The 17,386-nt window shown below is 45.4% G+C and overlaps 1 protein-coding gene across 2 annotated transcripts in view; it reads right to left on the bottom strand.

Moving 5' to 3' along the window:
• Positions 1-3,947: 3,947 nt before the first annotated feature.
• BANP (BTG3 associated nuclear protein) overlaps positions 3,948-17,386 on the bottom strand; it is a 117,269-nt gene continuing 103,830 nt past the window's right edge. For both annotated transcript variants that reach the window (XM_053952680.1, XM_053952681.1), the window contains 2 exons: positions 9,444-9,587; positions 3,948-4,700 (listed from right to left, as the gene is read on the bottom strand). In XM_053952680.1, the coding sequence (XP_053808655.1) occupies positions 4,629-4,700; positions 9,444-9,587 (216 nt within the window). In that variant the 3' untranslated portion in view covers positions 3,948-4,628. The remainder of the gene's footprint in view (positions 4,701-9,443; positions 9,588-17,386) is intronic.

The following is a 17,386-nucleotide window of genomic DNA, read 5'->3' as shown; positions in this document are numbered from 1 at the left end:
ACAAATGGGGAAAATCAGGCTTTCATCCATTTCCATCCAATTTATCAGGATAAGGAACAAGATTTGATCAAAAATCACCTTGAGCAAGAGGAGAGTTGAGCCCTGCCTTGGACTGTGGGCTCTGCACGGCTCCTCCTGCTGAAATTCCCTTTTTTTTTGGGATCCTTGAGGAGTGCCAGGCAGCAGCAGCAGCACAGGGAACAGGGATCCCACTTTTCCCAGCTCAGTGATTCCCTTTTTCCCAGCTCCATGCCAGGGCTCCTCCGAACCAGGCAGAGCTTTGGGATGCCCAGGAATGAAAGGAACATCCTTGTCCCTGATAATGGGAACCAATCACAGCTCCAGCTCCAAATCTGCAGCGCTGGCACGACTGGGAATTGGGCAGGAAAACTGATTGCTAACAGGACTTGGAGATCCCACAGCCATTCGGGGTTTGGGGTTTTTTTTGTAGGGATTGGTTTCCTCCCGGTGCTTTTCTAACAGGAAACTCCATATCCATGGAATTGGATCATAAAATCCAGGATCTCCACACAGCAGGAGCTCCGCCACGCAGATGAGCACCAGAGCAACTTTTTTATTTTTTGGATGGAATTCTTTGCTCTACAGGCAAAGTGTCAATGCTGAAATGCCTGAAAATGCAGCTCACGAGGACATTCTTGTTTATTTGGGTCAGAGAAGGGTGATGGTTTTTATAGATTTGTTTTGCAAGACAAAATACATTAAACTAACAGGGGAGAAAAGGCAGGAAAGAAATTCCCCACACCCCTCACTTTTCTGAGACTGATTCCTTGCTGTACAATCCATCAAACCAGAATATTTTAGCTTTAATCAGGAAACCCTTAAGGGTTCTTCTTTTCAGGCAGGATTCAAGATTAATTGATCTGAAGGGTCTTAATACTGGTCCACTAAGAGAATTTTAGTAAAAATCAGGATAAATGGTCGTGGCTTTAATGAACTGAATATTACAAATAACCAGCAGGGCCAGGTAGGGCAACCAGAGGCTCTTCCCTCCTCAAAAAAAAAAACCAAAAAAACTGAACACCAAAATATTGCTCTCACCAAAATCATCCCAGGAAAAGTGGATTCTGCAGGGCATGAGGTGAATTGCAATAAAAGAAGCAGCTGATCCAAGCCTAACCCCACAAGAAATGCCCTCTGAACAATCCTGGTCTCCATCTCTCCTGGACAGAAGCAGCGTGAGGAAAAGAACAGTGAAAATGAGGATGTTGGAAGGTTTGCTGAGGAAAAAAAGAATGTTATTGGTAGAAAAGCAGAGACTGGCAGTAAGGGGAGATGTAAATTGAGTGTTTCTAGGGGATTTACTGAGAATTGTCTTCAAGGATGGATCCACATCCGTGGTGGACCAACACCAACCTTCCCAAACTCAGAGCCAGGCAGACCCTCAGGGCCCCCAGGAGCTCCTGCTGCCTTAGCTTCCAAAACTTTCAGGATTTCTTCCTGGATTGTGCATGTGTTTGGAACAACCTCGAGGTGAAGGTGCCTTCACCCTGCTCAGAACCTCACAGACATTCCCAGGAGGGAATCCATCCCAGAATTACTCATTTGGGGAACGATTTATTTGTTGGTGGCACAGGCTGTGATGCCTGGAGAACACATCCAGCATTCCTGGAGACTTTTCCTACCAGGACAAGGAGATCAATCCAGCATTCCTGGAGACATTTCCTACCAGGACAAGAAGATCAATCCAGCATTCCTGGAGACTTTTCCTACCAGGACAAGGAGATCAATCCAGCATTCCTGGAGACTTTTCCTGCCTGGACAAGGAGATCAATCCAGCATTCCTGGAGACTTTTCCTACCAGGACAAGAAGATCAATCCAGCATTCCTGGAGACATTTCCTGCCTGGACAAGGAGATCAATCCAGCATTCCTGGAGACTTTTCCTGCCTGGACAAGGAGATCAATCCAGCATTCCTGGAGACTTTTCCTACCAGGACAAGGAGATCAATCCAGCATTCCTGGAGACTTTTCCTACCAGGACAAGGAGATCAATCCAGCATTCCTGGAGACATTTCCTGCCTGGACAAGGAGATCAATCCAGCATTCCTGGAGACTTTTCCTACCAGGACAAGGAGATCAATCCAGCATTCCTGGAGACATTTCCTGCCTGGACAAGGAGATCAATCCAGCATTCCTGGAGACATTTCCTACCAGGACAGGGAGATCAATCCAGCATTCCTGGAGACATTTCCTGCCTGGACAAGGAGATCTATCCAGCATTCCTGGAGACATTTCCTGCCTGGACAAGGAGATCAATCCAGCATTCCTGGAGACTTTTCCTGCCTGGACAGGGAGATCCAACCCCCAGAGAGGGAGCAGGGACAGGGAATACTCACCAGAATACCTGGCTCAGTGCTGAAGTCTCCTGAGCTCAACCTCGTCCTGAACTTCAGCTGGAAAATGCAAAGAGGACAAAATTGTGAGTTCACAAACCAGAGGAATGGAGGGGAATTCCCAACTGTACCTGACAGCACACAGGGAATGGATTCCCACTGAGGGCAGGGATGGATGGATATTGGGAAGGAACTGTTCCCTGGGAGGGTGGGGAGGCCCTGGAATGGATTTCCCAGAGAAGCTGTGGCTGCTCCATCCCTGGAAGTGTCCAAGGCCAGCTTGGAATAACCTGGGATAGTGGGAGGTGTCCCTGCCCATGGCAGGGGGTGGATTTGGATGGTCCTTAACGTCCCTTCCCACCCAAACCATTCCATGATTCCATGATTATTAAAATGTCCAGGCCTGACTTTATTTTTAGGTCTCTCTTTGGGTGCCAAGCTCTTCAAAGTTCCCCCAGGCTGAGGAACACCACTGAAAAAGGAGCTGAAGAGCAGCCAAATTCCTGGCCTGCTGCAGACCCCGAGCCCCACAAGCTGTGGTTGTCTGCATTGTGCTTCTGTGTCAAGAAATATCCTAAAGAGAAGGAGGAATTTATAGAAAGTGTAACACTTACCAGGGACAACATTCCCAGAAGCTGGGGGTGCTTAACCCTTCCTTTGGTAATAAAAAAAATAAAAAAAATTTAAGTTCTCCTGGGTTCCAACACGTGGGATTTGTGGCCATACCTCATTTATCAATTCATTAAGTGCACTATGAGCCATTTATTGGGAATGACCCTGTGGGAAATCAGCTGGAAATCAAATACAAAGCAGCACCTCCCTCTCTCATTTTCCGAACTCTGTTTTCCAAACCTTATTTATCAAACTCTTATTTTCCAAACTCTGTTTCCCAAAACATGCATCATTAAAATAACCAGGTGACAACAAACAGGTTTCCTTTGCACACAGGATTAGCAATAGGACAATGGTGCTTTGTCAAAATCTGTGTGAAATTTCCCAGAATGTTCAGAGGAAAGGGGATTTCACCTGGATCTTGGATGTTGGGTTCAGATGGATGAATCTGGGGAATTGCTGGACAAAGGAAGCAGGAGGAACTGCAAGGGAGAGAGCTCACAATTGTTCACATTACATAAAATTATTCCATAAATTCATTGCATTTCAACCACTCAAAAACTCAACTATCCCATTTTTCTTGCACTGGGAATTTAGATAACAAAATGGTCTGGAACTGGGAATTTAGAAAATAAAACGGTCTGAGATTGGGAATTTAGAAAATAAAATGGTCTGAGTTTGGGGATTTAGAAAATAAAACGGTCTGAGATTGGGAATTTAGAAAATAAAATGGTCTGAGTTTGGGAATTTAGAAAATAAAACGGTCTGAGATTGGGAATTTAGAAAATAAAATGGTCTGAGTTTGGGGATTTAGAAAATAAAATGGTCTGAGATTGGGAATTTAGAAAATAAAATGGTCTGAGATTGAGTTCTTCCTTAGAGGCTGAATGTGGATCCATCCCCAGCTCCTCCAGGACAACGTTCCTGCCCAGCCAACCCGGACTCATTCCCAAGGCAGAGCAACTTAGAGCTGCACTATTCATAAATACACATTTATTTTTCATTAGAAATGCATAATTACAGCATTTTTAAAGCATTTTCCCCTAGAAAAGTAGTTAAGCAACAGTACAAACAAAAGTGTTAGTCTTCTGCAAATACAGTTTTCATGACACTGAACAGAAAACACCAGCAAAAGGCCAAGACTTGCTGTCAAGGGATTTTTCCTTTTTTTAAATATTTTCCTTTTTTTTTTTTTTTCTTATAAACACCATAGCAAATTAAAAAAAAAAAAAAGGCTGTTCCAACAGTGAAAAATATCTGAGCTCTGGAACTTTCTCTACGTGGCAAAGCAGGTAGTGCAGGGCAGCAACACCCCAAACATCTGCAGACATTCCACTTTCACAGGAGGGACCAACGGGATGGGCAGGGATGGAGTCTCACAGTTTGGATGCAGGAGAGTTCTTCCTCTCCCCATGAAGGATTTGTTTTGTCCTCTCTGAGTGGATTTAAGTGCAGCCCACGGGGTTTTTTTGTTTTTTTTTTTTTTTGAAGGCCAGGACTTGGATTGGTGTCATGATGCAGCTCTGATTGAAGTTGGAATTATCCCAGGTGTGGAGGAGCTGGGCAGGGCTGGAGGTTCTGAGGTCTGGGAGGTTTTTCCAGCCCTTGCCATTCCACCGCTGGCTGGAGTTCACTGCCAGCTCCCCAACATTCCTCAATCCTCTCACTGGATTTGGATGGCTCCGTGTTCTATCTGCATTTCTGGCTGGATTGCTGATTGAAGGGAATCAGTGCCCTGCAAAGGGGAACGGGACAGCAGGAAATCAATCCAAAAGTGCTTTTTATTGGTGGAACCAAGAGAATGAGAGCTTATTATACAAATATAAAGTTCTTGTGAATACCAGTGGAAAAAATTCCAGAGCAAAATCCGCATGGATGTGGGCTCTGTGACAGTGGGAATGGGAACACACTCACAAAGGCACCAAAAATAACATCAAGAGTCTCCATGAAGCCTAATGAGGAAGCTGAAATAATGCAATTATGATAAACATCTACAAAATCATGAGTGGCACCAAGGCAATTATTCCCTCTCTCTTCCCAGGAAAAGAAGCAGCTCCAAATAAAGGAAATAAATACAGAGTCTGGCACCAAAGTGAAGCTGTGGAAGGCTCATCCCAACAGGGAGACTTTGGGAATAGGGAGCTGGAAGGGGCACCAGGGATGAGCATGGAAAAGACAGGAGGGAATTCTGGAGTGCCAGAGCTGCTGGGGGCAAGGGCAGTGAAATCACCTGTTGGCTTTGTCCTTGGAATTTCCCCGTTGGAGCAGGATGGGGTCTAAAAATGCTGATTTTCCCCTCTGCAGCCTTTCCCTGTTTAGGGTGAAGTGGGACCAGCACGACTGCAGTCAGCTTTTCCTCAGGGGAAATTCCTCCTGCAGGCCTGACTCTCCTCCCTTCCCAGGGAAAACCAGGAGGAATCACGAGTGAGCACAACAGATTGAAACCTCCAAAGGAAAAAAAAAATCTCTTTACAAACCAGCTCCCTGCCTACCAGGAACGACTGGGGAGGGAAAATCTAAATTCCTGGGAGCCAGGAAAGCAGAGCTGTGAGAGGAGCAGCATCCAGAGCAGCTGCACTGGCCTGCACAGAGCCCCTCACACCCAAAAAAGCTTCCCCTGCCCAGCACGGATAAAATTCCAAGCACAGTGCAAGGATTTCAGGATTTTTTCCCTTCTAAACTCCCAGAGATCTGCTCTTGCTGGATTTTCCCTCATAAACACCTCTAAAGGATGCTCTGTGCAACACCCTGGCCACAGAATTCTCTCTCTGAAAGGATTTTGGTGACTAAAAAGCCTCATTTGAGGTCCTGCTTTGTGCTCCCAGCCTTGAACCTGCCAAAAGATCCACAAGGGGGAAAATCCACCAGAATTCCCAGCTTTTAGGTTTTATTACACAGCCCCAGCTTGTTTATTATTCAAATTAAAGCACCAGAAGTTCAACATCCTGAAGTGCTGCTCCTAAATGAATTTATTTCTCTCTGCCTTGTTGCCAGTAATTGCATTTGGCTGCAGGGTTTTTTTCCCTGTTTAATTTGAAGGGTATTTTGTGTTTTGCTTAAGAGTTCAATAAATTCATGCCAAGGTGCTGAATAAATCTATGAGATTGCTAAATTGGATAGCACAAAAAAAATTTGAACAATCCTCAAAGTTTTCTTTCCTGTTTAGAGGAAAAGTGTATTGAGTAAATAGAATTATCAAATATCAGCACAACAGCAACACCAAATATTGATCCAACCTCAGACCTGAAGGGGATTACAAAAATTTATTTTTGGAATGATGGTGGGTTTTTTTTCCAAATCTAACAAAATTTACCACCAGCATTGCATCTGAGCACAGAATTTTGATCCAAATATTCTGTATTTCTAGACTCTGCAAACTGCTGTCAAAACATGAAAAGAAGCCAAGCAAAAATCATTCACGAATAGACTGAAAATATAAAATTGAAGTGGATTTTGCTTTGTTCCAGCTGAACTTTGAGCAAGGATTCATTTCAGGAAAAAAAAAAGGGCAGAATACTGGTACCTTGTTGTGAGACATGAAATAAATCCACATCTGTGCTGTTTCTAACAGGGAATTGGCACAGAATCCAACCCTGGTGGAAAATAAATTCCACTTTAATGAGCTTTGATTGATAAAGAGCTGCAAAATCCTTGGGAACATCTCAGCACCTTGACAAAGAACCAGGTGGAAGTGTCAGTGCAGCCGCACTTGGATCTTCCCTTCCTGCAGATCAGACTTTTCTCTTCAGATGAGACATCCTTCTCCACAGGAAAATTCCATATTTTTACCCACAAATAAAGCTCCTGAACTATGGATAAACTCAGAGCAGTGCAAACACCAAGTTGGTTTCTCCAGCTCCTCTCCAGATCCTCAGTTTTCACTTGGTGCAAAGGGAGGAAATATTTATGGCCAACTTGTTTTGGGGCTTGTCTGCTTTTCCTTTTCCTTTTCCTTTCCCTGCCACATTTGGGGCTTGTCTGCTTTTCCTTTTCCTTTTCCTTTTCCTGCCACATTTGGGGCTTGTCTGCTTTTCCTTTTCCTGCCATATTTGGGGCTTGTCTGCTTTTCCTTTCCTTTTCCTTTTCCTGCCACATTTGGGGCTTGTCTGCTTTTCCTTTCCTTTTCCTTTTCCTGCCACATTTGGAGCTTGTCTGCTTTTCCTTTTCCTGCCACATCTGGGGCTTGTCTGCTTTTCCTTTTCCTTTTCCTTTTCCTTTTCCTTTTCCTGCCACATTTGGGGCTTGTCTGCTTTTCCTTTTCCTTTTCCTGCCACATTTGGGGCTTGCCTGCTTTTCCTTTCCTTTTCCTTTTCCTGCTACATTTGGGGCTTGTCTGCTTTTCCTTTTCCTGCCACATTTGGGGCTTGTCTGCTTTTCCTTTTCCTTTTCCTTTTCCTTTTCCTTTTCCTTTTCCTTTTCCTTTTCCTGCCACATTTGGGGCTTGTCTGCTTTTCCTGTTCTTTTTCCTGCCACATTTGGGGCTTGTCTGCTTTTCCTTTTCCTTTTCCTGCCACATTCCTTCCCTGCTCTCCCTGGAAACCTCTGTGGTTAACCACAGCACAAAACCCAACACGCTGCAAAGTGTCCCTGAAGAGGGAGGAACTCCTGGGGGGGCTGCTGCTCTTGGGGATTTTGCTCCAGAATTCCTTCCTGAGGAGGTGCTGGATGAGGAGGGAGCACGAGGAGAAACCCCATGGGAGGGAAATCTGGGAATTGCCCAGGCTTGGAGAGGGGACAGCAGCATGAGGAACGCCCCTCACTCTTATTTGGGGTCATGATCCTTGTGAGTCCTTCCCAAGTCAGGGTCTCCCCGTTGTTCCTGGATTTATTAAATCCACGGGAGCAGCAGTGATGGAGGATCCATAAAAAACAAGGCACAATCTCTGCAGAACACCCTTGGTGTCCCGAGCACTGTTAAAAATAAAGTATTGACAAGGACAGTGCCGAGGCAAAAGGAATTCCACAACCACTTGAAGAAGATTTTCAAAACCATGTGTGACCAAATTCAGAAAACGTGTTCCAAGTGTTTTAAATAAACTTTGTGGTGCTGTCACCAAAGCTCCAAGCTGATGACAGATTTTTTTTCCTAGGCTCAGATTCACGGCTGTTCAAACTGATTAGAAACAACCAAAAAAACCCCAACAATTCCTCCTCAAGCAGAGAGGATCAAGTGTTCACTTCCAACTGGACTTTCTGTTGATCAAAACAACTGGAAAACGGCTGTCAGGACAGGAATAACTTCTCTGAGGGAAACCTCAGTCTGAAATACTTTTTGCCTGATTGCAGCCCCCTTTTTGGTGCTGTCCTTTGCGATGGCTCTCAGCCCTCAAGGACACACCAGTGACCAAAATAACTTCTCCAGAGGCACTGAGCAAGGACAGAAAAGCAGGAGGAGTCAAGGATCACTTCTACTTAAAAAAAAAATGTATGTTTCTTATTATAAATGATAGTTTTTATGGTTTGGAAAGAGGATGATGAGCTGCTTGAATTTGTGGGTAGATATAAAACATCTGACAGCTGTTCAAAGCATGAGGAGAGGAGAGGAGAGGAGAGGAGAGGAGAGGAGAGGAGAGGAGAGGAGAGGAGAGGAGAGGAGAGGAGAGGAGAGGAGAGGAGAGGAGAGGAGAGGAGAGGAGAGGAGAGGAGAGGAGAGGAGAGGAGAGGAGAGGAGAGGAGAGGAGAGGAGAGGAGAGGAGAGGAGAGGAGAGGAGAGGAGAGGAGAGGAGAGGAGAGGAGAGGAGAGGAGAGGAGAGGAGAGGAGAGGAGAGGAGAGGAGAGGAGAGGAGAGGAGAGGAGAGGAGAGGAGAGGAGAGGAGAGGAGAGGAGAGGAGAGGAGAGGAGAGGAGAGGAGAGGAGAGGAGAGGAGAGGAGAAGAGAAGAGAAGAGAAGAGAAGAGAGAGAAGAGAAGAGAAGAGAAGAGAAGAGAAGAGAAGAGAGAAGAGAAGAGAAGAGAAGAGAAGAGAAGAGAAGAGAAGAGAAGAGAAGAGAAGAGAAGAGAAGAGAGAAGAGAAGAGAAGAGAAGAGAAGAGAAGAGAAGAGAAGAGAAGAGAAGAGAAGAGAAGAGAAGAGAAGAGAAGAGAAGAGAAGAGAAGAGAAGAGAAGAGAAGAGAGAGAAGAGAAGAGAAGAGAAGAGAAGAGAAGAGAAGAGAAGAGAAGAGAAGAGAAGAGAAGAGAAGAGAAGAGAGAGAAGAGAAGAGAAGAGAGAAGAGAAGAGAAGAGAAGAGAAGAGAAGAGAAGAGAAGAGAAGAGAAGAGAAGAGAAGAGAAGAGAAGAGAAGAGAAGAGAGAGAAGAGAAGAGAAGAGAAGAGAAGAGAAGAGAAGAGAAGAGAAGAGAAGAGAAGAGAAGAGAAGAGAAGAGAAGAGAAGAGAAGAGGAGAGGAGAGAAGAGGAGAGGAGAGGAGAGAAGAGAAGAGGAGAGGAGAGGAGAGAAGAGAAGAGGAGAGAAGAGAAGAGAAGAGAAGAGAAGCTGGCTCCATACTTGGCTGGTGGCAGCGTGGTCTGTCACGGGGGTCAGCTGCACGTACTGCACCTGGATGTCGCTGCCCTGCAGCGGGGAGCCGTCCACGCCGCCGGCCGCGGGCTCGGCCGAGGCCACGGCGATCAGCTGAGCCCCCTGCAGCACCTGTGGGAGGGCAGGAGAGAGAGGTGAGAGCTGGGAATGCCCCCAAGGCAGGCTGGCAGTGATGCTGAAGTTTTAGCTTTTGTATTTTCAGATTCTGCGCTGCGTTGGTAAATAACTCTGAACTCCACATGAATGTCAGCAGCTCTCCCCACAGCTCAGACAGAACATTCCCTTTCCAGCCCCAGAACCAAGGACACCGCTGCAGCTTCAGCCCCAAAAGGTGCAAACAACAAAAAGGCCCAAAAGGCCCAAAAAGTACAAACAACAAAAAGGCCCAAAAAATCCAAACAACAGGGAATTGAGGAGAGCAAACTGGGAGGCTGGGACTGCATCACCTGGAGCTGTGATTGGACAATGAACCCCAACAAATGGACCAAAACTTATAAAAGCATGAAAACTCATGATCTGCTGTCCATCTTGGGTGTAGCCTTGGCCAGGCTCTTGTTGAGGCCTTTTAATAAATCCCTGCTTTATTCCTTTAACTCAGCCCAACTCCTGTTCTAGGTAGCCTCTCAAGGCATCAGGAGGAGCACAGAGGGCAACTGGTCCCAGCTCCCTGCCCAGCAGGGCTGATGCCTTAAGAATTTAGTTTTTGTATTTTTCAAATCCTGCACTGCATTAGTGCATGGCTCTGAACTCCACATAAAGTGTAGTTAACTGTCTGCACATTTGGGTCAGACCATCTGCCAGACCAGGAACAACACCCCATGAACCACCCAAACAAATCCAACCAGGAACACCCCATAAAACACCCGAACAACCCCATGAACCACCCAAACAACCCCATGAACCACCCAAACAAATCCAACCAGGAACACCCCAAGAACCACCCAAACAACCCCAAGAACCACCCAAACAACCCCATGAACCACCCAAACAACCCCATGAACCACCCAAACAAATCCAACCAGGAACACCCCAAGAACCACCCAAACAACCCCATGAACCACCCAAACAACCCCATGAACCACCCAAACAAACCCAACCAGGAACACCCCATGAACCACCCAAACAAATCCAACCAGGAACACCCCATGAACCACCCAAACAACCCCATGAACCACCCAAACAAATCCAACCAGGAACACCCCAAGAACCACCCAAACAACCCCATGAACCACCCAAACAAACCCAACCAGGAACACCCCATGAACCACCCAGACAAATCCAGATCCAACACCAGAACCCACTAAAGGAACCACAAGAGAAGCTGTTCCTCAGTCCCAGCTGCTCCCATAAAACATGGAGCACATGGATTCCCATAGTGGATGCTCAATGCATTTGGTCTTGTGGGATTGATAATTATGTTAATTATGACAAGTTAATTGGGACAGGGTGACAGGTCCTGCTGTGAGTGTGATACCGTCAGAAATGACTGAGCAAGGTTTTCCTGCATGAACACCCAAATCCAAGATATTCCTTCCCACAGCCAAGGCATTTATTACAGCAATATTTATATTCCTGTCAATAGGAAGGTGTAGATTTAGGAATTCCTAATTAATGCTTATGTTTATCCCATCTGCATTTGGCTGGAGAAGACAAGTCCCTCACAGGCTTCAAACCCACAGAATCCATCTCAAAGCACTTAAAAATGGGCTTGGGATAAATTCATTTTAATCCCCTTCTTGAAACAGAAATCAGAATAAAATAAATGTATATAAAAAATAACAAGTCCCCCTTGCATTTCCCAAACCCAGCCCCACATTCAGGTTTAATTTTTATGAGCCACAAATGAGGGCTTTCTAAACATTGGAACACAACGAACAAAAGGAATCTTTCAAACCAAAAGAAGAGAACAAAGAGCAAAAAATAACATTGTTCACAAAGGTTCTGCTGACCAAAGAATGATTTCTCAGCTGATCTGTGGGTGGGTGGCCATGGACGAGGGGCTGGACCCCAATTTCCCTGGGGAGTGTGGGAGGAAGAGGAGGTGACCTCCAGGAATGACCTCCAGGGTGTTGTCAGGATTTTATTGGGATCTTGGGTGTTCTGAGGCAGCACCAGCACCAAGCTGCTCAAGGATGTCCCAGTCTGCTTTTAAGGAATGAGCAGAATTCTCTCATCCCACAGTATTGGTTTTGGAACCACCCTTTGTCCCGCTGATCCCCTTGCAGGTCTGAAATGACTTTTTTTTTCTCATTTATTTCTCAGCTGGAAAATTCAGAAGGGCTGGGAGTGACTGAGCAACCCCAGGAGCACAGAGTCCTGGAACAGTTTGGGTTGGAGCACCTGGGAGAGTGCAGGTGTCCCTGTCCGTGCCGTGGGGTGCGATGGGGTGACCCCAAAGTCCCTTCCAACCCAACCATTCCGGGATTCTGGGATTCTCCCCCTGTGCCATCCCGCTGACCTCCATCTCTGCCTTTCTCTTCAGGTTTTTCCCTCTCCTCTCCCCTTTTTTTTTTTCCCCTCTATCATGCTCTCTTCAAAGTCTTGGTGATTTGGGACATGAAAAAGACTCATCTCCCAGATTTCTCTGTTTTGACCTTTCTTCAGTGAGATATTTACCACACAAAACATAATAAAATGAATATTACTTATGAAAACTGTTACTTTCTCTGCTCTCTTTCTTTCCATGTCAAGTCCATTTTATCCCATAACATAAATAATTCCCATTTAACATTCAACTGCCAAGGCACAAAAGGGATTTTCTTTTAAAGAATAAAATATATGAAATTTTCTTCCAGAATTATTCAAACATGGTTCAGTTCCTAGAACACCTTTCAAACCTGCTAAACCCCATTTTGAACATTCTAAACCCCCTTTTTGAACCTTCTAAAACACATTTTGAACCATCTAAACCCCATTTTTGAACCTTCTAAAAAACATTTTGAGCCTTCTGAACCCCATTTTTGAACCATTCTTGCTACTTTTGTGAGCTCTTTTATTAATCTGAGCAAGCACATGCGTTTGCCTACCTATAAAAATCTCAAAAATAAGATATACTGGGATTTTGGTGCCTTTTCCCCACGTTTTTTCCCCATTTCTACAGCAGGAATGCAGTAAAAGGTGATGTTCCTTTAAACCAAAGTGAGGTTTGGAATCTCAGAAGGAGTGGATGTTTCTGGAAGCTGAAAATGCTGGGACACTGATGGCCAAACGCATTCAAATGACAAACACAGCTCCTCCAAATGATAAGGAGCTCTGCTGATAAGAGTTCTCTTCAAAAAGATAACTCCCTGTCGCTGATTCTTTTCAGTCTGAAACTTTTGGAGCCTTTAACTAAAACCATCTCCTGCATTTAGTGCCAGCAAAACATTCATTTAGTGGCTCACAACCTCAAATATTCCACTGTGAAGGAAATGCAGGGCTGTGGGATAAGGAAAATCCCACTGCAAGAGCTTTCAGGTGCTTTATTCCCATTAATATCCCAATTAATTGCTCTGAAAATAAAAGTGTGTTGGGTTAAAGTAAAACAAAATAAAAAGCATCCACTGCTCTTAAAGGGAGGGAATTTCATGAGCTGCTTCCTTGGAGACCTTCCCTTCCCCAACAACAACTTGTACCTAAATTTGTTATTTCTTTCTGACATGAAATGTGCCGACATGAAAATAAATTCAGCATAAATCAAAGCAGTTCAGAGTGGAGGAACGGTCCCTGCTGTGCATTTCTGGGAGTGCTGAGTGGAACCCTGCAAAAAGTGACCTTAAATCTGTCAAAGCTTCATTAGGGAACCCCCTGCAGGGCCATAGAACAGGGAGCACCTCCTGGAAATTCCCCAGAATCACAGGCATGGAAAAGGAAACTGATTTCAGCTCCACGGAGTGGGGAGAAACCAAGAGGAGAAGCCCAGAGTGTGTTTTTAGCAGGGGCATTATTTAACTGTATGAGAAGAATAAACCATCCCAGCTCTTGCCCGGTGATCCCAGCTCTGAGATTCCCTTCCTGTCCTGGAAAAACATGGGAAATGTCCCCAAAATGTCCCTTTTCCTGCCTGCCATGCTCAGGTGGAGTGAGAGGAGTGATGGCAAAGTGTGGCTTTGCTTTGATTTCTGGCAGGGATGGGTTCAGGCCCTGAACAACGATGTCAAATGCATCAAATCCAAGCACAGATTTCCACTGAAAATCCACTTGAAACCAGCACACGTGCAAAGGTTAATTATAATTATGATTATAATTAATTGGCAGTTTGAGTGCAGATGGAATTTCAGTAGAAATGACTGGTTATGGAAAGAGGAGTTACCTCATCTCGTTCCCTGTATCAAATTCAAGGGGATATTGGGAAGAAAGGAAATCTGGATGGTTCCTCTGACTCACATCCTGCTCCAAGATCCTCCCAGGGAATTGTGCTCCAAGGGAAACTTCTCAGGATGGCTCTTCCCAAAACCAACCTGCCCTTCAGAGGGATGGAGCACCTCTCCTACAGGGAAAGCCTGGGAGAACTGGGATTGTTCAGCTTGGAGAAGCTTCAGGGTGACCCAACTGTGAATTTGCAGCGCCTGAAGGGGCTCCAAGAAAGATGGGGAGAGACTTTGGACAAGGGATGGAGGGACAGGACACAGGGAATGGCTTCCCACTGCCACGGGGCAGGGCTGGATGGGATACTGGGGAGGAATTCCTCCCTGGGAGGGTGGTGAGGTGCTGGAATGGAATTCCGAGAGAATTTCTGGCTTCCCCATCCCTGAAGTGTCCCCTGGATGGGGCTTGGAGCAACCTGGGATAGTGGAAGGTGTCCCATGGCAGGGGGTGAGCTTTAAGGTCCCTCAGGAGTCCCCAGATCTGCACAATTGCAAGAGTTTGTGAAGAAATGGTTCCGTGCCAGCAGCGAGCACAGCAAAATCCATGGAACTGCCTCCCAAAGGAAGAGTTTTCAGGAGTGGGCAATTCCAGATCCCTGCAATAATTCACTGTTCTGAGCAATACTAAAGAAGCCTTTGGGCTTAAATGGGGTTTTTTTTGGTTTTTTTTTGTTTTTTTTTTGTTTTTTTGTTTTTTGGTTTTTTGGTTTTTTTTCCCCAGCAGAATGTTATTGTTGGGTTTTATTCAATGTACAACTGAGTAATGGCTGGATAATGCAGAGAAAAATGCTCCAGAGTCAGGGAAATCTTCCTAAACTGGAGCTGCCGAGTGCAAGAGCTCAAGGAAGGAGTCAAAGAGGGGTGATGCAGACTCCTGCAAGTGACCAGCACTGGGAGAGGTCATTCCAAGGAACAACTGAAGGTGACTCAGGCAGCATCTGCCTGCTGGGAAATCTGCTGGGTGCCACGACCCAGCCAAGAGGGACAGGATCCCTCATTCCTGAAGGAATGGCTCCCTTTCCATCCCAATGTGGCAAATCCCTGCTCGTCTGAAAAAATATAAACCTGGCTTGAAATGGCACCCTGGTCTCCAGTGCCTGGTGGGATTAGTTCTGCTCTAAACAAAAGGTCAGGAGAAATGCTGGGCTATTTTCAGCACTTCCCATGAAATTCTGCTGAAGGCTTCAGGCAGTTGCAGCGGGAAGAGCATCCAATCTTTTCCTACATAAATTCAGAGGAGGATTTGGCCTCTCAGTGCTGCTGAGAAGCTCCATCCCCTCCAATGAGGCTGGCAGTAAATATGCCATTTAAAAAGAGTCTGAGCAGATCACCGAGGGTCTCCCCAAATCCCACACAGCTGGGAAATGTCTGCTCCAATCCCTCACTTTGCCCTCAGAAGGGTCATTTCACTTCAATTCCAGAAAGAAAAGAGATTTAGGGGGAGCTGCAAATGTTTACATCATAACTGGCAGTGGGTTTTTTTGGTTGTTTTTTTTTTTTTTTTTTAATAGAAGCAAAATAACATCTGAAAGTTTGGCTCTTGTTGCCAGAGTAACGAAACACTGCTCCTACTCTCCCTGACAGGATCCCATTAACCAGGGGAAATATGGATGGGGAAAACGAGCACGGAGACACAGAGAAGTTCTAGGATTGCACAGCTCAGGAAAAGGCCTAAGAAAATGAATCTTCTCCCTCCTCCACTTGAATTGTGGAATGATGTCACCAGCTGGAGTTCCATCCATCAGGACCAGAAGTTCGTGGTGGCTTCAAAGGAAAAGCAGGAGGAGGATGGCAGGAAAAACCAGAGTGAGGAGCCTGAGCTATAAATCAGGAGCTGGAGGAAGTTCTAAGCCAGTGCTTGTCAATTAAAGAGCACTTAGAGGAGCAAACAGTGCTCTGGAGAATTACCTGAATTACAATAATGAGTTTCTAACAGAAACTCGCACTAAAAAAACCCTGCTCTGGATAGAATTCACGGAAAAAGATTCCCAAGGACAAGGACAAGTGGAAACTTGACCCAAGTTAAAGAGCAGACTCGGTCCCTCGGGGTTTGTTCTCTTTAACAGCCCCACTCCTTTGGGAAGATGCTCCCTGATTTCCTGGACAGGGAAGGAATCCAGAACCTGGAGCTGTCTGATGCCTTTGGTTTTCCTTTCCCACCCAAATCTCCTGACAGGAGTGACAGAGCTCTACTGAACACGAGGAGTTCTCTGTGTTATAGGGGGTACTTCCATGTGGAGGGGGATGAATCCCAGAATTTCGGCTAAAAATAAACATATGGGCTTTGGAATGAAAACCATATGAGAGAACACCTGCCCTTCTCCAAACGCTCCTACAAAAGCTACAGGATACTGGTAGGAAAGGAATTAAAACACCCACCTCCAGCTCTAATCCTGCCTTTTATCTCCTAGGAAAGTTCATGTCCAAGGAGTCCAAAGGAACAGAAGTTTTATCTATTTTATTTCAATTACTGGCACTGGGCAAGGTGAGTGTGGCTCTGGCAGTGACCAGAACTCGGAGCAGATGGGCTGGATATTAAAAGTCATCCATCATCTCCCACCCCAGAAAATCATCTCGGATGTCCAAAGCCTTTTCCTGAAGAAAAGCAATTAGGAAAGCTGATGGATTTCCTCCATGGAGGTGGATGTTCTTCCACACAGCCGCTGTACATTTTAAAATATTGGGTTTTGATGGATTTAATAAGCTCAGAGCTGCAAAAATCAGCACCCTCAGATTCCCAGCAGGGCTCACAGATAAGCCATGAATGATCTCAGTTTTCTCCACCTGAGGCCACATTTCTGCTGGAATTCCACAGGTGCTTCCCTTTTGCCAAGGCACTAAGTGGACAAATGTTTCCAATCCCCTGGAGGAAAGCTTGGGAAATGGTGCTTCTTTCACACCAAGCATTTGCAATGATGCAAATGTTCTTTTTCTAATTTCCAGCCATAAAACAGAAATGAATCCTCGGAGAGTTTCAGATTGTTTGACTAAGTCATGTACTACAAGTTCTGGGGCCGCCCATGATGCTTTCCCAGTTTTGCAAATGAATTTGTGATTCTTTGAATTCATTTCCTCCTTTATGGATTTGTCTCAATTTGAAGCTGGTAGCCTGACATGTAAGAATTGTACAAATCCTTCAAAAACGGGATTTGCCAATTGCATGCCACGTTGAGCCCACAAATAAAATCCTTTTTCTGGGAGGGATTTTTAAAATTTCATTTTTTTTTCTGCTTGCATGGAAAGCACTCCCAGAGAAATTTGGATTTTAGCAGAGAACCAAAGCTCTGTTTCAAACGGGAACAAAGAGGAATAAGAAGGGATTTGTTTATCCACTGCACTTCCTGCATCGCTTCGAAAACTGCATCGAGTCATTCTAAAGCCATTAGGTAACACATCCACCCTGCTCTGCTATAAATCATTAAAATCTCTTTGCTTTGGGGGTGGAAAACAATTGGCACAGGCGTGGAGTGCCTGTTCTCCCCCGTGGATTAAACTCCAACCATATGTGAGTTGTCAGGGCAGTTTTACCCTTGCCGGGGCTCTCCGAGGTTCTGTGCTCTCCTC

Source organism: Vidua chalybeata, chromosome 11 (assembly GCF_026979565.1).
Source record: "Vidua chalybeata isolate OUT-0048 chromosome 11, bVidCha1 merged haplotype, whole genome shotgun sequence".
Taxonomy (NCBI): Eukaryota; Metazoa; Chordata; class Aves; order Passeriformes; family Viduidae; genus Vidua; species Vidua chalybeata.
The sequence above is the reverse complement of the archived record's forward strand: the minus strand, read 5'-3'. Positions and strand labels throughout refer to the sequence as shown.